This window comes from Scyliorhinus torazame, chromosome 16 (genome assembly GCF_047496885.1).
Source record: "Scyliorhinus torazame isolate Kashiwa2021f chromosome 16, sScyTor2.1, whole genome shotgun sequence".
NCBI classification, from domain to species: Eukaryota; Metazoa; Chordata; class Chondrichthyes; order Carcharhiniformes; family Scyliorhinidae; genus Scyliorhinus; species Scyliorhinus torazame.
The window spans coordinates 50,694,210-50,720,518 of NC_092722.1; the positions used below are offsets into that span (position 1 = coordinate 50,694,210).

At 40.5% G+C, this 26,309-nt stretch overlaps 1 protein-coding gene across 4 annotated transcripts in view; it reads right to left on the minus strand.

The window, feature by feature from the left end:
* The window catches only part of tardbpa (TAR DNA binding protein a), a 45,513-nt gene that overhangs the window by 6,986 nt on the left and 12,218 nt on the right, over positions 1-26,309 (minus strand). For 3 of the 4 annotated variants that reach the window (XM_072478477.1, XM_072478476.1, XM_072478478.1), the window contains exons 4-5: positions 25,619-25,789; positions 24,057-24,201 (exon numbers count right to left, since the gene is read on the minus strand). In XM_072478477.1, the coding sequence (XP_072334578.1) occupies positions 24,057-24,201; positions 25,619-25,789 (316 nt within the window). Of the gene's footprint in view, positions 1-20,045; positions 24,202-25,618; positions 25,790-26,309 lie in introns of those variants that run through there. The other variant, XM_072478475.1, reaches the window with a different exon arrangement.

Genomic DNA, 26,309 nt, shown 5'->3' on the forward strand with positions numbered 1-26,309 from the left:
CAATGCAGAGCAGGCAGCAGCATGAGCAACAAATACATGAAGTAAACTGATGTTTCTGCCACGTACTTGGAACCCTGGACAGTGGGGAAAAAGCACATACTGCACTTGCATATAAAGTTGTTGGAGGAAAGGGAAAAGGTGTTGGCAAGGTATCACTGAGGCAATAGTTCCTTTGGAATGCTGGAAGGGCAAGATGTGTTGGTAACAAATGTGGAGGTTGGTGGGATGGGTGGTGAGGAGAAGGTGGACTCTGTCATGCTCCTGGGAGAGAGCAGAAAGGATGACAAGAAATGCTAAGGTACCAGTCAACCACTGTGTAGGGAATTGTTGGTTGAGGAAGAAGGAAGACATATTGGAAGCATTGGTAAGAAAGTAGAATAGACAGACCAGATGCAATGGAAAGCGGGAAACTAGGAGATTGGAATAGTCAGCAAGCAAAGTATGAAGGGTGATTGAAGTAGCCACACAAGTGGTTGGACTTACAGTACTGGCAGATCCCCATCCTCAGAAATGGAGATCAATTATTTCCTTTGGTGACTTTATGTACCATCAAAAGGTGACGGTGGGAAGCAATATTGATTACATTTTCTACCTCCGGGCAACAGCAGGAAATGGTACCATGGGGGGCAGTGTTCCCTTGCAGAATAGGCATGGGGTGGGTAGAGAACAATGAGGTTCAAACAATGGAGTGGAAGGAACCCAAGTCAGTCAGTGCAGTTGGCCTCTGCATCCAAGGCATGGGGTTGCAAGCTGTCCAATTACTGGTTAGGAATGTATGCATGTTTACACATGGATTCATGCTGATTGAGAACAGAATAATATTAATTGTTTATTGTCACAAGTAGGCTTCAATGAAGTTACTGTGAAAAATCCCTATAGTTGCCACATTCCAGCGCCTATTTGGGGAGGCCAGTACAAGAATTGAACCCGTGCTGTTGGCCTAGTTCTGCATTACAAGCCAGCTGTTTAGCCCACTGCGCTAAACCAGAATTGTGTAAGAGTAGGTACCAAACCATTATTGCCTATGCGACAGTATTCCACTGGGCCAGTACTTCCCATGGAGTTAAAATTTCTTCATGAGATGTGGGCATTACTGACCAGGCCAGTATTTGTTGCCCTTAATGAATCTTAGCAGTCCATCTGGTGCAGGTACACCCACAATGCTGCTAGCAAAGGAGTTCAAGAATGCTGATCCATTGAAGGAACAATGAAATAGATCCAAGTCAGGATGATGCTGTTTGGAGGGGATCTTGCAGGCACTGGTGTTCCCATGCATCTGCTGCCCTTGTTCATCTTTGTGGTGGTCATAAATTTTCAAAGGTGCTGTTGTAGGAGGCTTGGGTCCATGCTGTGTAAAATACAGTACACAGTGCAGTGGTGTTTGGTGTCAATGATGGAGTGAGTGCAGTTGTCATTGCTGTCAGTGATGGAGTGAGTGAGTGTTTAAGGTGATGGGTGGGTTGCAAACATCAATGACTATCCTTACCTCTGACACTGATAGTGCGCGCATCATTGATGAAGCAGCTGAAAGTGGTTGTGTCTAGGACATTACCCCAAGGAACTCCTTCAGCAATGTCCTCAGACTAAGTTGTTTGGCATGCAACAACCATAACCACCTTTTTGTGTGGGAATGTTTGCCCAGATTCCCATTGATTTCAATTTTGCTTGGGCTAATAAAAATCTTTATTAGTGTCACAAGTAGGCTTACATTACACTGCAATGAAGTCACTGTGAAAATCCCGTAGTCGCCACACTCTGCCGCCTGTTCGGGTACAGAGCGAGAATTCAGAATGCCCAATTCACCTGACAATGTCTTTTGGGACTTGTAGGAGGAAATCGGAGCAGCCGGAGGAAACTCACGCAGACACTGGGAGAACATAGACTCCGCACAGACAAGTGACCCAGGCCGGGAATAGAACCTGGTGTGCTACGAAGCAGTGCTAACCACTGTGCTGCTGCCCTGTGAAGCTATATGTAATGTCTTTAAAGTTAGTCAATAAATGCCTAGTCACCAAGGAAAAGTCACAATGCAGCTGATAAACAATAGGATACTTGCTGACCAGATTACAACTTCTTTAAATGCACTGGATCATTAGGAAATTGAACTATAACTTGAATATACTATCATTGATAATTGTAGAAACATGCCTGAACCAATGTGCAACAGTGCTCAGGTACTGAATCAGCCTATTTACATTTCTTGCTCAGACTATCTTGCGGCCTATATCTAATTTGTCAACTTGCCTTTAAATCTAATTTATTTTGTCTTAATGTTATGGGAGGCAGTGGTGTAGTGGTATTGTCAATGGACTAGTAAACCAGAGACCCAGAGTAATGCTCTGGGGACCCAAGTTCAAAACCCACCACTGCAGATGGTGAAATTTGAATTCAATATTTTAAAATCTGGACAAAGTCTAATGATGGCCATTTTGTAAAAAGCCACCTGGTTCACGAATACCTATTAGGGAAGGAAATCTGCTGTCCTTACCTGGTCTGGCCTACATGTGACTCCAGACCCACAGCAATGTGGTTAACTCTCAACTTCAAGGGCAATAAACCTTGGAACAGCCTACAACCATATCCCATGAATGAATAAAAAAAACTACATAAAAGGCATGGAATCTAATTTGGGTGTGAATAGACTGAAAAGACAACCAGGTCAGCCGCGATCTTATCGAATGGCTGACTCTCAAAGTCCCATGACTGAAAAACTGAACAGCAGGTTGCTTCTGTTTAGGCTTAGATACACAAGGTACAGTTGACAAGTTCTCAAATCTCTAACCAAGCCCAGCAGAAGTCAGTATCTTGGGCAGCACGCTGGCAGTGGGTAGCACTGCTGCCTCACTGCGTTGAGATCCCAGGTTCGAACCCGGCTCTGGGTCACTGTCCGTGTGGAGTTTGCACATTCTTCCTGTGTTTGCGTGGGTTTCACCCCCACAACCCAAAGATGTGCAGGGTCAGTGGATTGGCCACGGTAAATTGCCCCTTAATTTGGAAAAATGAATTGGGTACTCAATTCATTATTAAAGTCAGTATCTTGGGGCGGGGGGGGGGGGGGGGGAAAGAGGACCATCTATTTCACTTCAGAGACAGACACCACAAGTTCCTAAAATCCCAATTATAAAACACAGAATTAAGACTACTCAGCTCATCCCGTCAGCTCTTTGGTAGAGCTTCTCAATTAATTCCATTCATCTAATCTTTCCCGTTAAGACGTTTTTCCTTTATCAAAAGCCTTTTTGAATGTTACAATTAAACCCACTTTCACCACACTTCAAGGCAGTGCAATCATAATTCCTCACATTAGTTCAAGTCATTTCCTGCTGTTTTAACCCATGTTTTTGACCCTGTTGCCAATGATGTTTCTTCTTGTTATTCAATCAATATTCATGATTCCAAATACCTTAATGGAATCTCCAGTAAGGAAAACAACCAACCTCCAATCTCTCCACAAGGGAAGTTGTTCATCTCGCATACCATTCTGGTAAATCTCTTCAAGGCCGTAAGCATCCTTCCCAATGCATGCTGCCAGAATTGTATAGAAACTTCTCGCTCAGCCAGTTTGATAATTTAGCAACTTTCTTGCTCTTGTACTACATTACTAACAATTTCTTGCTACTGTACTACATTTCTCTAAGTCATGGATTCAATTTTAGATTAAACAGGTGACCACTGGTCCTAAAACCTTCAGATTTGTGTATACACCTCATTCATTCCTGCATCTACTTTTAGTCAGTTAGTTCATTCATAGTCTCTCCCCATTCTTTAAAAAAATGGATTTCATAGGGTGGCATGGTGGCGGTGGTTAGCACTGCTACCTAAGGCACGGAGGACCCGGGTTCGATCCCGGCGCTGGGTCACTGTCAGTGTGCAGTTTGCACAATCTCCTGTATCCCCCACAACCCAAAGATGTGCAGGTTAGGTGGATTGGCCATGTTAAATTGCCCCTCAATTGGAAAATAAAATAGTTGGGCACTCAATTTATTTTTAAAATGGATTTCAGTTATGTTAATTCCACCCGCCACGTCTACACATTTTACCAGTCAAGGTCCTCCTGAAGTCTGCAACTGCTGTCCTCATCCTCATTGTTTACATGAGTTTTGCATCATCTACAAACTTGGAAATTATGTCTTGCATACCCAAGGACATTTATATTAAAAATACAGTGGTCCTAATACTGACCACTGGAGAACGGCACTACTCCCTTCCCCTCAAAAACGGTTTGCCCCTGGCCAAATTGTATCTAATGTACCATGGGCTTTAATTGTGCTAACAAATCTATCAGATAGTACTTCATAGAACATTAACTTCAATACCCTTTTTAATCATTATTTCAAAGAACTCATTTTAACACAATCTGCCTCTAATAAATACCGACTTTCATACATTAGCCCATACTTTTCCAAATGCAAAATTATGTTCTAAAATATTGCCCGTGAAGTCACCACCAGTGACATTAAGAGGTTGCCAGGTTTGCCCTTCACCCAAAGATATTTATGATCCATGGAATTACTCCAATATCCAAGTGGAGTTAGATCATGGCCAGAACGTACTCAATTTCTGCCCTTCCTGGAATTGTCTCTACTTGAATACTAAATTAGCTTTATTTTTTCAATCCTATTAATCATCACTGCTCCATTGACAGCATTCATTTCCCTAAAGCACAGGCACAAAGCAATTAAATACCTCAGCCATGCCCTCTATCCTCAATCTTTTTTGGTACCAAATTGGCTAAATCTTTTTTGGTACCAAATTGGCTATTGTGTTGGCTACTATTCTACTTTCATACTCTTCTCTTTACCCCTCTGCCTTTCTACTCAGCTTGGCTTTCTACTGCATTGACCATATAATTGTCAAATGTCCCCCTTTTATGTCTCATTTTAATCTTTAGTTATTCACAAAGCTCTAGTTTGGGTGGGTCTTTATTTTGCTCTTTATGGTTGTTAGTCTACTCTGTACCCAAACCATAATGCTCTTTGAAGGCCTTTACTCAATCACTGGCTTGGTAACGCATTTTGAATCCAGCTCACCATGGCCAGATCCATTTCAACCCGCTACTTGGCTAGATTGGGGAAGGAACATTTTCATGAATGATTCATTTTTCTATTCTAAATCTGGTATCAATTTCCCAAATGCTCACCAGAGGAAGCATGCTTTTCCTACAATTCGAACTGGCATCACTTCACTGGGATGGAAGCACATTGACCATTAGCATAATTGTATACATGTATTACCACTGATTCTTGCATCTTACTGTACTTTGCTCCTCCATCACTTGTCTCGTTGTTGCTATCCAACTATGTACATTCAGTTCTATTGTTTCTCAATTCTAACCACTACCATTAATGGCCAACTATATCTTCCAGTTCTTTCTAGGGTACTCTGCAGACAGGAATTCCCAATCCTCTTGTTTTAAATCAGGCAATTACTGCCACAATATCATGGTTCCATGTAATGATTTACACTTGCAGCTTACCAACTTTATGCTTCATGCATTTGCACTCCAAACACAGCTGCTTTGCATCTAACCTGCCTAATTCCAGTTTCTCAACTATTCTTTACTGAAAGACATGCTACCAAAGCTTTTCGATTTGCACTGTAATGAAGAATGACTGGAATTAACAACTGCCCAGCTTTGCTCAAATTCAAACTGGACCGGTTGACTGTGATTGGTCAAGGCATTGCCCTGGGGGAATTGTGGCTGCCCAAGCTTTTCAGCTGAAGGAAGAATTTGGGGATATATTCCTTCTCTGCTTAGAACTGGAACATGCGAGAGAATGTGGCTTCCAGCTTACACGAGTGAGGCATTGTGAACCCGACTTAAATCTCAAATTGGCTTTCAGTGCAATTCTTAACTCAATCAGGATTGTTTAGCAAGTGTTATCCAATCTTTACTATTTGTTTCTCCCAGTTCTCCAGCGTCTCTCTTCTGTAATGTTTCACATTGGTGCCCACCCAACACCTCATCTTTCTGGACCAATTAACCCTCCTACAAAGACATTGCTTTCAGCTCTGGTGAAGCGCACCTGTTCACTTCAAACTGGTCCCAATGCCTCATGGCACACAATTTGACGAAGGGAAGAAATGCACAGTAAATAAATTGTTAAATTGACTTGCCTGTCGATAAGTGTGCATCCTTTCATCAACATAGGTTAATTTTGTATTGTACTTTGTAACTTTCACCTGCAACTCTATACATTAAGCAGTTAAAACAGAACAATCGTACATTTAAAACATTAATCTATATTACTGAAGCAATTAAATCAGGAAGTCCCTGATGAAAATTTGAATTACACTCAAGGTTTGAAATTGCACTTAGAGATTCAAATAACCGCACTCGTGATCAAATAAATCTTTAAATTACTTTTTGGATTATGTGTTTAAGAGATCTTGTTTGAAGTTGGACAAATATGAGGGTAGAAGAGAACAAAGACAGGGTGAATAACAGGTGCCAGAAACAAGATGGCTTTCAAAACTCCCATCTATAATTATTCTGACAAAAGGACAATTAGCTCAATATAAATTTTATCAGTATATTTGGCTAATAAAACTCAAGTATGTGCATTTCACCTTCGAGGGCAAGAAGAAATTTGATAGATGCCCAAGTGGGGCTTGGATGATAGAAAGCACCATTTCTACTCTATTTAAGAAGCAACGGTGGCCTTTTAAAAAAGCACTCAAGTTGTTAGGATATGGAATACACTGCTCAAGCATGTAGTGGATATTTATAAAAAGGGGAAGTTTGCAGGGTTGGCGAGAAAAGCAGGTGGACTGACCAACTTGCTCTTTGCGGAGCTGACACGGACACGACAGACCAGAAAGCATGAGCTTGATAGCTGGTCAAACTCTCAAATATAGAGGTAAATCCAAATGTTTATTCTTCTTCAGGTTCACCGATCCTCTCTGCAGCATGTAGTTCAAAGAAAAGTGGACTTTAAACTTCTCCATGGTTCTTAGAATATTCATCTATACCCAAAACTATGAATCACCCCTATAAAACTGCTAGATATCACGAGAACTGTTCCAGATTACACTGCTTAGAATACAGTACTGAGTTAGCTGTACTTGGCTGTTAATGCAATTGGCTTCAGCATTTGAGGATTAGGTGAGTGGGTGGAAATAAGTCGACTCAGTTTCTTCTTCAGATCACTATCTATTGATTGCTGTGTACAATAGCAATAAGCCCAAGTTCTCATTTGTATTTGCTACATAGTGACTGCTTCCAGAAAGTAAGCTTTCTGACACTCACCATCAATAATGCATAAAGATGGACCCCTTGAATAAGATATGGTCAACTGATGAGCATGAAATGTTTCCCTCAGCTTTGCATGAAAACTTTCAGGAGGGGCAGAAAAATGGTACAAGAAACTCGGAGAATAGGAACAGAATTGTCTTCTACAATGCCCAATGTTCCATCTAGAATTGTAGACAATGCGTGCATTTTTCATATATTGACAAGAATTGGGTTTTCCAAGGTAGCTCACTGGTTAAACCATTATAAAATACAAAATACACAAGGGAAATAACTGACTTTAATATACTTTTTGAAACAAGAGGACGCGCCAATTCCAGATCTATTCATATTGAGATTATATCTAATCAAAAAATAGAAAAGATAGAGTGAGTGGTTGATTGTCCATGTCGTGGGAAGGAACAGGATCAGAGCAAATCAAGCATAAACATCATGCAGCAGGATAGGAAGGAAATTGCTGGAGTGGAGTTAGAAAACCACAATTGAGTAAACAATTTTTCATTGATCAAACCCACTCAATGTTACTGTAACTAGTTGTTGCCACCACATTTATAAACATGCAGCAAATGATTCTGGAAAGGATTGGAACGGTTAACAGCTTCCAATCTGAGAGATAGTAACATTAAGAAAGTTTATGACTATTATATTTACTCACTTGATACAAAGGTGACATTATGTATTTTCTAACCCACTGGGAAGCTCATTTAAATTATTTTAAAGGTTATAAGCTGGCCGCAGAGAGCCCAAATTCTTCCTTCAATAACTGTCTGGAATGGGAGGGGAATTTCTGGAGTTTTAATTCCTTCCATTAATGGTTTTGCATAGCCTTCTAGACAATGGACTACATATCTAGAATAAAATTCCAAAAGGATTTGTAGACCTGGCTGGCCTACACAATGGAACTGACTCTTAAGAGGTCAAATAAACCAGGTCTATATACACACAATGTGACTCTTCAGTTTTGCCTATAAAAATACAAGTCACCTTAGACGGAGGAGCAGTGAGGCAGCACAGTGGTTAGCAATGCCACCTCAGCACTGAGGATCCGGGTTCGACCCCGGCCCACTGTCCGTGTGGAGTTTGCACCTTCTCCCCACATCTGCGTGGGTCTCGCCCCCACAACCCAAAAAGATGTGCAGGTAGGTGGATTGGCCACACTAAATTGCACCTCAAGTGGAAAAGAAAAGAATGAGCATTGTCTTCACAAATCTAATGTGCAGCTCAAGGAAGAAACATAGTCTCCATTATGTACTCGATCTTGAAGAGCCTGTCAAAATTTCTAAGATATATAAAGACTGAAGCTCAGAAATAAGTTATCAAAAATTATCCACTGAATCAAGCAATGGCTTAATAGTAGGCGATGAGAAATGCAAGATCTAGTTGTGGAAAGGCTAGTCCTGATTTAGTTCTGTACGATTTTGTTACCAACTGTTGAGAAGAGGTTAGAAAATATATTCTTGTGAATAAAACTTTATACAATAGGGCCAATGATAAATTCATTGGTGATTCAACATTTGCAATGTCGACTTTAACACTGCCATCAAAAAGACAACGTGGAGAGAATGACCAGGATTGTAGGTTCGTAATTAAGAAACCACAGAACTAAGCTATTTCATCAAGTTAAAAAGCAGTGCATGCAAGCTTTCAGATTGATAGAGGTGGAAGAATAGCTTGGTTTACCTGGAGCAGTGAAGATAAACCTGAAGAACCTTACCTCAAATACAACCAGCAAGTTTGGCCTACAAGTTGTCTTCAGGCAGTGCAATCGTTCAAAAGGTCTGCTATGACACTTAGTCACTGAACACCAATTCAGGTATATAGCACCAAAATACAAAATTTTAATTGTGTAATTTATATTCAGGCTAATTTTTCAACCCCTATTATCACAGAGCTATTTCACTTTTGGGGGTATGCTGGAAATGTATAGGGTTGCCTCGAGGGGGGAGTTTTGAAGCACTACTAGAAACTGCCAATGCTCACTTAGCAAGTTTGGTTGGTCCTTGGACATAGACTGGAGGACAGCACTTTGTTAGATTTTCAAATCTCACTGGGGCCAGGGCAGGGAGACCACAACTGGTCAATCACAAAGCTGCATAGACAGCAGTCGATGAAAAGTCATGTAGCCCACTATCCTCTTCGCCCTAGAGGAAACATTACAGCAGATAGCAAGTTATCAATCTGGAAAAGGAGGTAAACAAACAGATCCATGAGAAAAACATTTACTTTATGTTTCTTTGCAGTATGCAAGAGCAAGTGAAAGGATCACTTTCACACCTTGGGAGTATTTACAGTAGGAATGAGCATGTCCTTGGTAAGCTTGAAAAATACAGGGGACAGAGCACCTCTTTACAATAACTGGATTCCAACTGCTGCATACATAGCAGTTGCTGATTTGAATGGTGCAGTAGTATTGGCCCCATGACATTCAATAATAATACTCTTTATTGTCACAAGTAGACTTACGTTGACACAGCAATGAAATTACTGTGAACAGCCCCGACATTACTGTTGCCGAACCCCCGACAGTCAGCACATATGGATTGTAAGAAAGAGAGATTGGGGGGGGGGGGGGGGAGGGAGTGAGAGTTACTCACCTCCTGACTCCCCAAACCCTGTCCATTATCTACAAGGCACAAGTCAGGAATGTGATGGAATATTTTTCATTTGCCTGAATAACTGCAGCTCCAACACTCAAGATGATCAAATCTCCAGAACAAAGCAACCTGCTTGATTGGCATCCTTTTATAAACATTCACTCCCTTCCACCACAAATGAACAGTGACAGCAGTGTGTACTATCTACAAGATGCATTGCAGCAACTGATCAAGCCTCCTTGGACAGCACCATCCAAACAAACGCCCGCAACCATTTAGAAAGACACGGGCAACAGACACATGGCAAACTTCCGGATAGTGTTCTCAAGACACTCACCATCCTGACTCGGAAATAAATCGCTGTTCCTTCGCTGTAGTTTGTCAAAATTGTGAAACTCCCTAACGGCACAATGAGTGTACCTACACCACATGGACTGCAGCAGTCCAAGTCGGAGATGGGCAATAAATGGTGGACTAGCCAGTGATGTTCACATCTCAAATGACTAAAAAAACAGATAAAATTGTTTATCTGAAGTAGAAGCTAGTTCAAAATATCTAATTATTCATTAAGGATATCAAGGGGAGGTATTTAACTTTTACAATGTCATTGCTTTAATAAAATTAAATTGAAAGGTTATTTTAGGTCATCGACAATGGTACCTGGATGGGGATTAACAAAGAAAAGTTACTTCACAGAAACTTGCATACCCGAAACTGTTGGCTATCACACAGCAAAGTTTGCAATACTGTAACTGATGCATGTTCTCGAGTGTGTGGTTTTAAGAGGTTAACTTTACAAGTGATACGAGGACTTGAGGATTTAGCCAGGTCACCTTTAAATGGAAGTGTATTCAAATATGATCAATTACATTTATTTGAAAAAGATTATACATACACACCTAAAACAAACCTAATCCTTTTCACTTGTACTTCAGCAATCATGAAAACAAACGGTATTCTTATACAGACCACTCCTTCTTTCCTCATTGGCATTGGAGCCTTTTAAAATCAGATCAGGCACCAAATCTCTGTACTTCAGAAAATATTGAGTGCAGAGATTAGAGATATGACCATTTTAAAAGAGTTTATCAATGGCAATATGGGCCAGGATTTTACAGGCTTGCCACAGTGCCCCCCCCCAAAATCAAATCAATTAAATTGCCACTTATCCTGATGGGGCTGCACCTCCTGCCAGGTGTGAGGGGCTATAAACTCCTGGCCATTCAATTGTGAAACAATGTCCATGGAAAATTCATATTTATTACTGCCTATATTCAAATACTGCTATTAAGTCATGCACAGGGTTGGACAGCGTGACTAGTTTCCCTAATATTCGCCAATTAACTTACATATGTCATGTGAGAGTACCTTTAAGAAATGGGTGTTTACTACTGCAGTGATGTCAGAGTGGGTGGAGCTGGGCTGTCTGTCAGCCTTTTACTTTCGTTTTAGGCTGTTCGCTGCAGGGTGTGTTTTAGTTTTGTTTTCAGAGCTGGATAGCTGCAGTTACAGCCAGAAGGTGTACGAATCTCTCTCTGTAATCTAAAGACTGTAAATCGATCCTGGTGATTTAAAACTAGTAACAGTAGTGACTTTAACCTGATGTGCTTCTGGTAAAAGATGTTTTAAGTCTTATGGATGTTAAAAGGAAAGCTTAAAGGATTACTTAGTGTTGCATTCGAATTGCTAAGATGTTCCCTGTATGTTTTAAAAAGGTTAACTTGACGTCATAGAATAAACATCGTTTTGCTTTAAAAATTACTTTTCCATTTCTGCTGTAGCACACCTGTAGAGTGGGCCGTGTGCTCCCCATACCACAATCTATTAAAAGCTGTGGGTCAGGTGAACTCCATGATACACTTTGGGGTTCTCTAAACCCTGGCCCATAACAAATTGGGTGCTCGTACGGGATAAAAGCTTATCTATTGGATTGGCTGAGTGAACTTAAAGACAGTGAGGGGTGAGCATATTGTGGTTGCTTTTCAGGTGTGGTATTTTAGTTTAAGTAGGGAGTGTGGTGTGGACAATGGCTCTTTCAGAGGCTCTGAAGTTTTTGGGGGTGGAGACGGTCACACGCAGTACCTTACGGACAGAGACTAAAAGCAGACTGTTAGATTTGGCAAAAACGCAGTTAAAATTACCGGACAAAATGCGAAAAGGTGAGGTAATTATGGCGGTGGCTAAGCATTTAAAGTTGCCCGAGATACAGTTTGACTCATTGGAAATAGCAAAAATTCTGTTACAAATTAAACAAATGGAACATGAGAAAGAATTAAAGCAGCTTGAATATAAGAGGGGAAAAAGATAAAGAAGAAAGGAAAACAGAAAGAATAGCCCTAGCAGAACAAAAAGAAAGAAAAAGGGAGATACAGATCAGGGAAAAAGATAAAGAGTTTGAACTTCAGAAAATGGCCATGAAACTTGACAGTCATAAAGGGACATTTATTTAATAATATGATCAGGGATAGTAATAATATGATCAGGGATAGTCAGCATGGCTTTGTGAAGGGTAGGTCATGCCTCACAAACCTTATCGAGTTCTTTGACAAGGTGACTGAACAGGTAGACGAGGGTAGAGCAGTTGATGTGGTGTATATGGATTTCAGCAAAGCGTTTGATAAGGTTCCCCACGGTAGGCTATTGCAGAAAACACGGAGGCTGGGGATTGAGGGTGATTTAGAGATGTGGATCAGAAATTGGCTAGCTGAAAGAAGACAGAGGGTGGTGGTTGACGGGAAATGTTCAGAATGGAGTTCAGTCACAAGTGGAGTACCACAAGGATCTGTTCTGGGGCCGTTGCTGTTTGTCATTTTTATCAATGACCTAGAGGAAGGCGCAGAAGGGTGGGTGAGTAAATTTGCAGACGATACTAAAGTCGGTGGTGTTGTCGATAGTGTGGAAGGAAGTAGCAGGTTACAGAGGGATTATAGATAAGCTGCAGAGCTGGGCTGAGAGGTGGCAAATGGAGTTTAATGTAGAGAAGTGTGAGGTGATTCACTTTGGAAGGAATAACAGGAATGTGGAATATTTGGCTAATAGAAAAGTTCTTGATAGCGTGGATGAGCAGAGGGATCTAGGTGTCCATGTACATAGATCCCTGAAAGTTGCCACCCAGGTTGATAGGGTGGTGAAGAAGGCCTATGGAGTGTTGGCCTTTATTGGTAGAGGGATTGAGTTCCGGAGTCATGAGGTCATGTGGCAGCTGTACAGAACTCTGGTACGGCCACATTTGGAGTATTGCGTACAGTTCTGGTCACCGCATTATAGGAAGGACGTGGAGGCTTTGGAGCGGGTGCAGAGGAGATTTACCAGGATGTTGCCTGGTATGGAGGGAAAATCTTATGAGGAAAGGCTGATGGACTTGAGGTTGTTTTCGTTGGAGAGAAGAAGGTTAAGAGGAGACTTAATAGAGGCATACAAAATGATTAGGGGGTTGGATAGGGTGGACAGTGAGAGCCTTCTCCCGCGGATGGAAATGGCTGGCACGAGGGGACATAACTTTAAACTGAGGGGTAATAGATATAGGACAGAGGTCAGAGGTAGGTTCTTTACGCAAAGAGTAGTGAGGCCGTGGAATGCCCTACCTGCTACAGTAGTGAACTCGCCAACATTGAGGGCATTTAAAAGTTTATTGGATAAACATATGGAATGATAATGGTATAGTGTAGGTTAGATGGCTTTTGTTTCGGTGCAACATCGTGGGCCGAAGGGCCTGTACTGCGCTGTATTGTTCTATGATACGTAGTTGGTTGATAGTGATGAGGGCAGTGAGAAATCGTCAAAGTCGAAGGCTTGGTGGGAATCTATTGGTGCCAAGGTTTGATGAGAAGTAGGTAGAAGCCTTTTTCATTTCATTTGAGACGGTGGCTAAACAAATGAAATGGCCACAGGACATGTGGGTATTACAGATTCAAACAAAGCTGGTAGGTAGAGCTGGTGAAGTGTTTGCATCACGACTGGGGGAGGTATCTGGGTCAAATGAGGTGAAAAAATTCCATCTTAGGTGCATATGAACTAGTGCCTGAGGCCTACAGACAAAGGTTTAGAAATTTAAGGAAAGGATTTGGTCAAACATACATGGAGTTGAAAGGATCAGAGTAATTTTGATAGGTGGATAAGGGCTTTGAAAATAGACCAAACATATGAAGCTCTCAGAGAAATTATACTTTTGGAGGAGTTTAAAAATTCAATTCCTGATGTAGCGAGAACTCATGTGGAAGCGCAGAGGGTTAAAACTGCGAGATTAGCACCAGAAATGGCAGATGATTATGAATTAGTTCATAAATCAAAGCTTGGTTTCAGACATCAGTTTCAGCCTGTGAGGGATAGAATCTGGGGACACGAGAAATACTCAAGTGGTAAAAGTGATCTGATAGGAGATAACGAGAGTGTACCTCAGACTAAAAAGGAAATCCAGGAGGGTGGAAAAGAAATGAAAAGTTTCAAATGTTTTCACTGTAATAAACAAGGCCATGTAAAGTCAGTGTTGGTGGTTGAAGAAAAGCACTGGGAAGGCTGATGTGGTAAAACAGGATAAGACAGTGGGGTTTGTTAAAGTGGTAAAGGAAAGCCCAAGTGAAGCGAAGGAGGTGCAAAAGATTGTACAGCCTGATCAAGAGGTGATTGGTAAGAAGGTGCCAGATGTCTTTAAAGAATTTACTTGTGTGGGTAAAGTTTACTCATGTGTATCAGGAGGAGCAGGTAAAGAAGTCACAATTTTAAGAGATACAGGAGCTAGTCAATCTTTCATGGTAAGAGATGAGGAGTTACGTAGCTTGGGAAGAATGTTGCCAGAAAAGGTGGTAATATGTGGAATTCAGGGTGAGAGGAGTAGTGTTCCATTATATAAGGTAAGGTTGGAAAGTCCAGTGAAGAGTGGTGAAGTGGTAGTAGGAGTAATAGAGAAACTATCTTGTCCAGGAACACAGTTTATCTTGGGTAATAATATAGCTGGATCGCAGGTGGGAGTGATGCCTACTGTGGTTGATAAGCCAGAGAAAATCAGACAAAGTTTTGAAGGACGAATATCCTGGGATTTTTCCGGATTGTGTAGTAACAAGGTCGCGAAGTCACAGGTTAAGACAAGAGGAAAAAATCAAAGAGTGAAGATGACATTGAAATGCAATTGTCAGAAACGATTTTTGATCAGAGGTTGAAAAAGAACAAGAACAGGGGGAGGATGAGGCGGATATTTTTAGTTCAGGAAAATTGGCGGAGTTACAACAGAAAGATACAGAAATAAAACGGATGTATCAGAAAGCATACACGGAAGAGGAATCTGAGTGTATACAAGAGTGTCATTACCGTAAAAGTGATGCCTTGATGAGAAAATGGAGACCTTTACATATGCAGACGGATGAAAAGTGGGAAGAAGTTCATCAACTAGTATTGCCGGTAGTGTATAGAAAGGAGGTTTTGCGAGTTGCCTGAGGTACCAGTGGGAGGTCATTTGAGAAAAAGGAAAACTCAAACTAAAATACAAAAACATTTTTATTGGCCTGGACTACATAAAGATGTAGTTAAATTTTGTCAATCGTGTCACACCATGTCAAGTGATAGGGAAACCTCAAACAGTGATAAAACCAGCACCCTTAATACCCATTCCAGCATTTGAGGAACCTTTGATTGCGTAGGACCGCTTCCCAAAACGAAATGTGGGAATCAATATCTTTTGACAATAATGGATGCGTCTACTAGGTTTCCAGAGGCCATTCCAGTACTTAATATTACAGCTAAAAAGATTGTGGAGGAGTTACTTAAATTCTTTACTAGATACGGACTACCCACAGAAATACAATCGGATCAAGGATCAAATTTTACCTCAAGGTTAATCAAAGAAGTTATGGATAGCTTAGGAATAAAACAATTTAAATCAACTGCATACCATCCAGAATCACAGGGAGCATTTGAAAGGTGGCACTAGACATTAAAGACAATGTTGAGGGCTTATTGTCACAATTATCCAGAGGATTGGGATAAAGGAATTCCATTCGTACTGTTTGCAATTAGAGACGCACCTAAAGAGTCAACCAAATTCAGTCCTTTTGAACTAATATTTGGTCATGAGATAAGAGGACCACTTAAATTGATTAAGGAAAAATTTGAGTGAGAAATCGGAAATTACATTACTGGATTACGTGTCAAATTTTAGGGAACGATTAAATAGAGCACGTGAATTGGCTAGATAACATTTAAAAGTTGCACAGAATGTGATGAAACGGGTAGCGGACAAGAAATCCAAAGATCGTAGTTTTGCCAGTGGAGATAAAGTTTTAGTATTCTTACCAGTGGTCGGTGAACCTTTAAAAGCAAGGTTTTGTGGACCTTATCAGATTGAAAGAAAATTAAGTGAGGTGAATTATGTGGTAAAAACACCAGATAGAAGGAAGACTCACCGAGTGCGTCATGTGAATATGCTTAAAAGGTACTTTGAAAGGGAAGGAGAGAAAAAGGTTTTCATGATTCGAACTCAAAGTGATGAACCAAACCCAATGACAGTGAATTTGACATACCTCAAATTAAATTGGAAAACGAGGATGTTCTTAAAAATTGGGATAAATTGTTGAGTTACCTTCCAGAGGAAAAACAAACTGACCTGATATCATATGGGCACGTTTGTGGAGATAAATTGGGAAGTACTAAAATGGCTATACATGATGTAGATGTGGGAAATGCCGTTCCAATCAAACAACATCCATACACTTAACCCTTTAAAATTGGCACAGGTTAACAAAGAGATTGAGAGTATGCTTAAAAATGGCATAATGGAGCTCACCCATAGTGATGGTACCAAAACCAGACGGTACCCAACGGTTGTGTGTGGACTATAGAAAGATTAATGCAGTTACAAGAACGGACTCTTATCCTAGCCCACGTTTGGAGGATTGCAATGAGAAAGTGGGACAATCAGCTTTTATTTCCAAACTGGATTTACTTAAAAGGTTACTGGCAGGTACCTTTATCCGGAAGGGCAAAGGAGATTTCAGCTTTTGTGACTCCAGATGGTATGTACCAATTCAAAGTTATGCCATTTGGCATGAAAAACACCAGCCACATTTCAACGGTTAACTAACAGTCGTTTCGGAATAACCCAATTGTGCGGTCTACATCGATGATCTGGTAATTTTCAGCCAGACATGGACAGAACATTTGAAAAATCTGATGGAGGTATTCGATCAACTTAAGGAGGCGGGTTTGGTGATAAACCTAGAAAAGGTGAATTTGGAAAAGCCCAAGTCACTTTCCTTGGCCATACAATCAGACAGGGTCGAATGGTCACACGGGATGTGAAACCAACAGTGAGAGGTATTTCAATACCCTCAAGACGAAGGGAAATAATGTGATTTGTTGGCATGAGTGGATTTGTTCGAACATTTGTGCAAAGGTTTTATAGCGTGATTGCTCCACTGATGGGACTTGAATAAACGTCAACATTTTCAGTGGACAGCGGACTTTATACAGGCATTTGACTGCCTGAAAGCTGTGATAACCAATGCTCATGTGTTGGAGAATTGCAAGGGACTCTCTGGTCAGATTGAACTAAAGTTTCTGACTTTAAAGAGAAATGCCGAGGTGTAGATAAATGGACGGATAGTGCGGAGACCTTCTTGTTCAAAGAGACTGTCAATCGAGAAGGATTTCAGTTGGAGGAAGAAAAACCGGGGGAAAAATGTACTATATTATACCTGCTTGCGTGTGTTCTTTTTTGAAACGAAAAAGTATATTTACTGTCTGCATTTCTTGAAGGATAGTGAAAAATAAAACCAACTTGAAGTTGATGGTTTATTTGGGGGGGGGGGGGGGGCGTCATGTGAGAGTACCGTTAAGAAATGGGTGTGCATATAATTATCTGTAGTGAGAGTACCTTTAAGAAATGGGCGTTTACTACTGCAGTGATGTCAGAGTGGGTGGAGCAGGGCTGTCAACCTTTTACTTTTGTTTTAGGCTGTTTGCTGCAGGGTGTGTTTTAGTTTCGTTTTCAGAGCTGGATAGCTGCAGTCACAGCCAGGTGTATGAAAATCTCTCTTTAATCTAAAGACTGTAAATCTAAAACTAATAACAGTAGTGACTTTAACCTGATGTGCTTCTGGTAAAAGGTGTTTTAAGTCTTTTGGATGTTAAAAGGAAGGCTTAATGGATTACTTAGTGTTGTATTCTTTGGGGGTTGTATTTGAATTAATGGTTGCTAAGATGTTCCCTGTATGTTTTAAAAAGGTTAACTTGAGTTCATAGAATAAACATGGTTTTGCTTTAAAAATTATTTTCCATTTCTGCTATACCACACCTGTAGAATGGGCCGTGTGCTCCCCATACCACAATCTATTAAAAGTTGTGGGTCAGGTGAACTCCATGCTACACTTTGGGGTTCTCCAAGCCCTGGCCCATAACACATACAAGCATGTCCTTGATGTCTTCCAAACTTTGCAGATGAATTATTTTCAATCATCTATATAAATTCAGCCACTTTATTTATGGGGCCTCACCAGGCACAAAAAGACATTCCATCTGTTCAATCTATTTCAATGGTGCTGACTGAGGAATGATTTGGCCAAGCCACCATTGCCCTTCAAATAATACCAGGACATGTCTCACTCACCATCCAGCAGAAGGCATCTCATGAACTGGAGGGTCTAGGGTTCTTTTGTTTTGTAATCTCACCCAAAATCTATTTGATGAACAGATTCATCTGAACAAAAGGGTCAATACAAAGCTTTGAAAATGCTATAAAATTTCAAATTAGCACTTTTTCTATTTTACAATGTGTATTTTGGCACCTATTTTTAAACGGTTACCAATCCTTTAAAATGAAGATGTCTTGCTGTTGTCAAACAATCAGAAACATACATGAGTGCATAATTGCACTGCTATGAATGTTTTTCGATTTCATCATTCCAACTTCTGAAAATAAACTTGATATTTATACAGAAGGATTAGCAACTCTGGTATTAATGAGTTATACTTGCCTATTGATCCCTATTTTTCCCCAAGACAAAGTGTGAGCATATTGAACAGGAGCATTCATTATAAATTCCAAACCCACTATGAACATTTACCTCAGCACTTCTACCACTTCTGAGCTCAAAAGCCAATTTACTTTTTGAAACACTGCACCTGATTAAAACCAGGTTACTTCACATGAGCATTAAAACCAAACTTTACTTCCTGCTGTGACTATTTTACTCTCAGGAATGCAAGGAAAACAGGTCGATTTAAATTGACACTTCCTTGATATAAACAAACGTAGAAATGACGGGGTGACATTGCCTTCAAGTAGTTTTGCCAACTGTCTCCTCTAGCCACTTTGTTGGATTTTTCAGGTAAAAATGGCCACTTTCAAGACTATTGACAATGACTATTGGCAGGTTATGCCTGCCCGATAGCATGTTGCTATGCTTGCACATATGCAGCGGATGTCAATTAAGAACCTAAACAGTGCATGTTTGACCTTCTCTTGTCTGGGGTTTATCAGTTAACACTTTCCTGCAGCTACTAATGACATACTGCTTCTTAAAGCACAACAGTGAGGTAGCAGTAATGATTGTCATCTTTTGCATTAAAATTAAAACTCGCAGGAAGGACGAGTCTTTGCTAGATTTCCCACAATGGGAACCAAGTTAGGGCTGGTTAAACTTCAGATCAAATAGGACTACTTTCATGCCGATATGGGGAAGTTCAGGTCCAATCCTCAAGCTGCAAGGTGGCTAGCTCAGGATTTAATATTCTGGTTATCGTCATCCTCCAAGCAATGGCAGAACACCAGAATTAGTTATGATGCAAATAGCATCCTTTTGTCTCACCTCTTCAACCCACAAAAGTTAAATAATCTAGGCACTCACCATCCAGGCACATGAGAACAGGATGTTCACTTGGATGAGATACCAGAGGGCTGTCAGTACCCATGGAAATTATATCCCAGCATGAATACAGTAAACCTTAAGAGGGGAGAAAAATGGAGTGCCCCATGTAACTTCTGTGCCTAAAAGTGGAATTTTTGATTAAAATTTCTGAAATACAAAGATCATTGGCATTTTAAGAGACAAGTTAGCATTCTGGATGCTAATCTTACATCACAATTAGAAAATCCGTATACCTAGCAGATTTCTAGTTCCGGTAGACCAGATCATTTGGCTAAACCAAAAAAAAAACAAGTTTGATTTGGAGCTTTTCGCATTTCATGTCAGGATGCAGAGACAAGAATGTTTAGTCAAGCCAGGATTTTATTAAGAATTCCCTACAATCACATTTTTTTTTTAAGAAAAGGGCTTCAAAACACACTGAACTCAAGCAATCATTTATTAAGCCCTGCATTCGCAATAAACTCGCAGAAAACAGACAAACGTACACTCTTGATCGAGATGGACACTGAGCTCACCCAAGTCATCTCTGGCAGGCAGCAATGCCACAATACACTCCACAAAATATTGTTCCTTCATAGCTCCACATCACTTATCCACACTTACATGTCAGTAATACAAAAAATACATCACCAACCATTCGGCACACACAGTAACGGGAAGGGAAGGGGGAGGAAGATACAAAAAAATATTCAGGGGTTGAAACTAAAATCAAAAATATAGATGGTCCAACTTGCAGCCTGTGACAAGGACTCCGACTTGATAAAATTATAAATTCAGGTTGATTTATAAAGTTACCAATTTTTTCATGGACACTTTCCATTTAAGGTTTAAATAATTTTCAGAATTATAATTCAGAATAATTTTATAAATCAGAATTTGCAAATAGTCTAATTCTTACCATTAACAACTTAAAACCAAATAAAAGTTAACTCATTTTTACAATTTGTGGAGCCCAAATGTTCCGTGGTTTCAACCCCTAGAGATATTCATTTCACTGAACACATCCAGCGTTTTCCAATTACTCATGTTACAAGCAATATCACCAGTCTTTTTCCTCATCAGTCACGGACGTCCCTTGTGAATGCAAGAAAAAAAAAACACCATTCGTACTGTATCCCACTTCTCCTCTGCATTCTCTCACCATGCCAAGGGATTGAGAGCCACATCTTGCCATGTTTAAAAATGCAATATGCACCACCAAGTCTCTGCACGCGCTCTCTCCTTCCTCGCTCATACCAGCCCTCTCATTCGTTGGCAACACCATAGCATCAATCCCACACCAGGCTTCAAATCAAGTCATCACAGCTCTGTGCCACATCATCTCGCTTCACAGCGCTGATAAACGAATCCGTGAAAAGAACAGTAGAGGACAAAAATGGAACACCCACCGTGGTCCCTTCGAACAGAACCTGCATCTCCATGTAGCTTGAAGCAATGCAGTGAGATGGTTTTAGAGAAAGCATTTTCTATACAGCATGTAGGTGTTCATGCTTGGAGATCCAGACCACTTCCTTAAAAAGACATTTCAAATTCTTGAAAAATCTACACAGTACACTATTAAATACGTTCCAGTCGTCCTAAAGATTTTGCAGACTACATTTATATAAACGTTTTTTGTACCGCAAGTGCTATCACTCATTGCCCAATTGCATCGATTTGTACTGTGATACGATGGACGCTCTGCCGGATCTTTTACCTGACAACGAGGGACGACATTAATTTTAAGATGGACAAAATGTGGATGGAACAGTATAACCTAGTGCAAATGGGTATTCATTGCTAGGCGCTAATAAGACTAACCAACAATTTTGGTGCAACGGTCAATGTAACCTGGAATGCCAGGAGCTCACAAAGTGTCTTCAATTCGGGTATTTTCAGGTTTTTCATACGGCTTTTATATAGCATAAGCAGATCGATGTGTGTGCAATGTAGAATTTTCCAATGTTGCTTGCTAATGCACAAGGCAGCCAAGAGATGTTTAAAAGAATGTTGTGTAGATGTAACAGTAAAACTGTTGCACAATCCGGTGTTGGCCTGCAATCCATTCAAACTTTTAGAAAAGCATGCACCCATGTAAGGTACTTCAGATGAAATTTGTATCTCAATTGTAAACAAGCATTTAAATTAAGATTCCAAAATTTAAAAACGTTATACTAGCCTTTAATCACAGCCCATTACTGTTGGTATGAAAATTATTATGCTTTTCTAAAATAAATTTTAGCACGCTAGTATTTTATGGATAATCAAGTATCAATTTAGTTGGTGTGATACCAGCTCAGCCAAACTACCAAAAGATACCGTTTTAAGTCAAGTAACACGGTCTCTAGAATCAAGATGGTCTGCTCTGGTTAATCACAGTAGGATGAAGGTACACTGCCAATGGTATTTTCATTACGGCAAGGCAAGAAATAGCAGACATGGAAGACAATAACCAGGTTCTTCCAAGTTGGAAGGCAAATCAAGGTACAATCATAGAATTTACAGTGCAGACCATTCGGCCCATCGGGTCTGCACCGGCTCTTGAAAAGAGCACCCTACTTAAGCCCACACCTCCACCCTTTCCCTGTAACCTCACCTAACCCAAAGGCAATTTAGCATGGTCAATCCCCCTAACCTGCACATCTTTGGACTGTGGGAGGAAACCCACAGACATGGGGAGAATGTGCAGACTCCTCACAAAGTGATCCAAGCTGGGAATCAGCCCTGGAGCTGTGAAGCAACTGTGCTAACCAACCACCCACAATTAATGACAAATATTTGTACGTTTTTTTTCTGGTCAAACTTCTATTCTGGACTATATTAGGTACCAGTACGAAAAAGGCAAATTCCGCTATCTCCTTTATTGTGTCAGAAATATGCATACAACGGATACAATTAATCATGGGTGCAGGCTCCATTAAAGTATGCAATGGTCAAGGCAAAATGAAGCTCCCAATGCATACCTTAATTAAAAAATACTGGGGCAGTAGATTGATGCAAATTCTCAAGTGGGTCTCTCAACTCTTGTCCCCAACAGATTACTCTGTGGCATGCCTTTACACCAACTTTCTTCTTCACTGCACCATGTGGCTAAAAAGGCTGGTTTGGAATACCTTTCGACCAGAATGGAAATAAGTACCTCCATGGTGCTACAGCCCAAATACTAGTCCACTACCAGTCAGGACAACAGACGCAACGTTGAGCTGATTTTGTTATACACAGGTGACCAAATGAATCAGTTGTTACTGGTATGCCATTTACAAGGGACCAGTGAGCTTGTTTGGTCCACATATTAAAAAAAACTGCATTGGATCTTTTTTCAAAAACTAAATATTTTCACTACCTAGTGAAAATCTCTCCCCACCCAATACAAAATATAGCATGGTTAGAACACAAGGTATTGCCTTCCAGAAACAGAAAAAGTAATCTCCTTGGTGAAATGAAAATATACTATTTACAAATTAAAAAAGTAATTATACCAATCCACTTGGACTGCACAGCATTTGGAGTCAAGAGTTGAAGCTGACTCAAGAAGTGTAGCAATTTATAATTGAAACCATAGATTCATAGCCTGCAGCAAGAATGAAAAAGCTGAAGTTACCCATGTTTTCTGACACTTAACTTTGGCCATGTGGCTTATTTCACTAACAAACAGTTAACACAACTTGGGAGGGGGTGGGGTGGGAAGAAGGAGGATTAACATTGTGTGCACGCACCTTATAAAGCATATTAAAGATTGAAACTCATGACAAGATACTGCAGTGAGTCATGGAGAAGCACGATTGAACTGCAAGTTCCACTCCTCATTACAGCAGCTTTCAAAAGTTACCTTACTGTCCAAGTGTCTTGAACGACATCACAAAACACACCACTTTAAAAAAAATTGTTTCAATTATGCAGGAAAAAAGTCTGTGGAAAAACTATTTTACTTACCATTATTATAATTCTAAACTCCTTCTGCACATTTGCGAAATACCCGAGATTAATTTTACATTCCCCACCCCGACGATTTGGACTCCATGCTAGATCCAAAACCAGATCCAAAACCAGGACCACCAGAGTTGGATGTTGATCCCCACCCTAATGCACCAGAATTTGAGCTGTACGAATTATTATTGGTTCCAAATGGTTGATTCTGTTCCCTTGGTACATTTCCCTGATTTTGTTGTGGGTTTGCCCCTGCTCCACCAGATTGGTTCTGTTGACTGGCTAGCATTCCCATCATTCCCCAACTGCTCTGTAGGGCGGCTTGGGCGGCAGCCATCATAGCTGGGTTGATACTAAAAGCCCCAAAATTCATTCCACCTCCACTCATATTACTGTTTGGACTGCCACCTAATCCCCCTCCACCACCTCTATTGTTTCCAAACCCACCCTGATTGCCAAAGCCTCCTGTGTTGACACTGTATCGTCCTCTATCTATCTGTTGCCTAGCATTCAAATGCTTAGGTTCTGCATTGGAAATGTGCACGCTGACCCCCTTAATGATCAGATCTTCACCGCAGAGAGACTGGGCAACCTGTGAAAGAAAGCAAATTATAATGAAATGTAAGCAAGACAACAAATTACTAAATAATAAGCACTAATTAAACAAATACATTCAGTTCAGCTCTTGAATATATCACCCATGAAGCCACGTTAAAGAATCAGTTCCAACTTAGTTATAGACATGCTGAAATCAGGAAGGCAAGTTATTCTATCTTGTGGCTACTAGTCAAAATATTGTACCAGTACATTGAAGGAAGGACTAGTAAATCATTTCTGTTATGCTGCTACCATTATTGTTTCCCCCCCCCCAGTCTGAAACTGACCAAAGTACACATGCCTAAAAATTTGTATTTATTGAATTCTAGTGAGGCATTAATATTTGCCAGAGATAGATGACAAAATTAATTATCCAGCACTTGACACCAACTTAGAACATGGCTGAATGGTTTGAAACATCTCCAGATTTTTGCTTCTAGAGCTCATGAGGCTTAAAAGCTTTAACCCAGTTGCAGTCACCAGGACATGGTTATAATGATGATTACTGTTTCTTTGACTAATGTGCTAAGCTGTAACAAAAGCAAATGAATAGGTGAGTAATGAAAGCTGTCTTTGACCAAGGCTGGATTTAACCTGAGAATCACCACACCACAAGCAAGGCTGCGAAGGTAAGCCTTCAAGAATAACTTCGGCCAGCATCACAAGCCAGCTGTCTAGCCAATTGAGCTAAACCATCCCCAATTGTAAAATATGCCCCTACAAGATGTCAATGCTTTGGGAAGATCAAAAGAGAAGAAAATTGGCAGTAAAGGTTAAGATAGATATTTCTACCGCTCCAGAAATCTCCCATCAACTACATTTAAACAATTTTATTCAAATTAATCACCTGACAATCACACCCAATACATGTCTAAACAGATCCCAATTTCTTGCTAAAATCTCTACAGGCCGATGTTATAAGCAATGGACAAGTCTACACGAAATTGGGACTGGTGCTTTTGGAGATGAAGCACGGGACAATTCAACATCCAAGCTATTTTTTTTCTTTAGATTTGTGCACAGGCTGTTCATTTGAATGTGTAGTTCAAATTTTATTTTTGCACAGACATACACAGTACCTTCCCAGGTTGCTGCCGCGCACAGCCCAACAGTTTCTGGCCCCCATTTTGGAATAGTAGCATGAAAACCAGACAGATTGTCAAATTACAGCACCAATATTCTTTCTACTTTTGTTAGACCAGATATTTCACATGTTTTTTTCTGTCAATGCTCAAGATAGTTACAAGCTTGGACCACCAAGTTGTCGTTGAGCAAGTTCCTGATTTGATATTTCCAATGCCACTGTTATCTTGAACATAATGTAACAGACCACAGGCCATTAATAATTTACTCACTGTGGAAAACGCAAGTTAATGGTATATCTTAATTTCACTTTTCTAAAAGAAACATACCTGGTCATCAGCAAATGTGACAAAAGCAAAAGCACGGAAAGGTTTGGGAATAAATACATCGGTCACATCTCCAAACTGGGCAAAGAACTGACGAAGTTCATCAGTACTCATGTCCTCAGTGCAGCGACCCACAAACACTTTTCTGCTTCTCAAAGGTTCGTCTGCATTTTGCTACAAAAAAAAAAAAAAAGAGAACACCACACTAAGAAAAACATTTCTACAGATTAAATGTTCCTTCTTGGTTAGATTTGTTGCTTAAGCAATTGGTGACAAATTAAACTTTTTAAAAAATTATAAATATTTTTATTCTCCTTTTTCACATTTTCTCCCACATTTACACCCATCAACAAGATATGTCAATCCCCATAATACAATGATCCCATCCACCCACCAACCCCCAAACATCAGCCCGCATGTTTACATAAACAAATGACAAAAAGGAATCAGGGATTACCCGTAGTCACCCTTAATCTACACAGCCCCCCTCCCCCCCCCACCCAACTAATGTTCGATGTTACCCAATTCTTGAAAGTGCATAATAAATAGTGCCCATGACTTGTAGAACCCCTCAGAGCTTCCCCTCAGTTCGTACTTAACCTTCTCAAGAGTCAAGTATTCCAACAGGTCCCCCCGCCACGCCAGGGCACTGGGTGGAGCGGCTGCTCTCCATCCCAGCAGGATCCACCTTCGG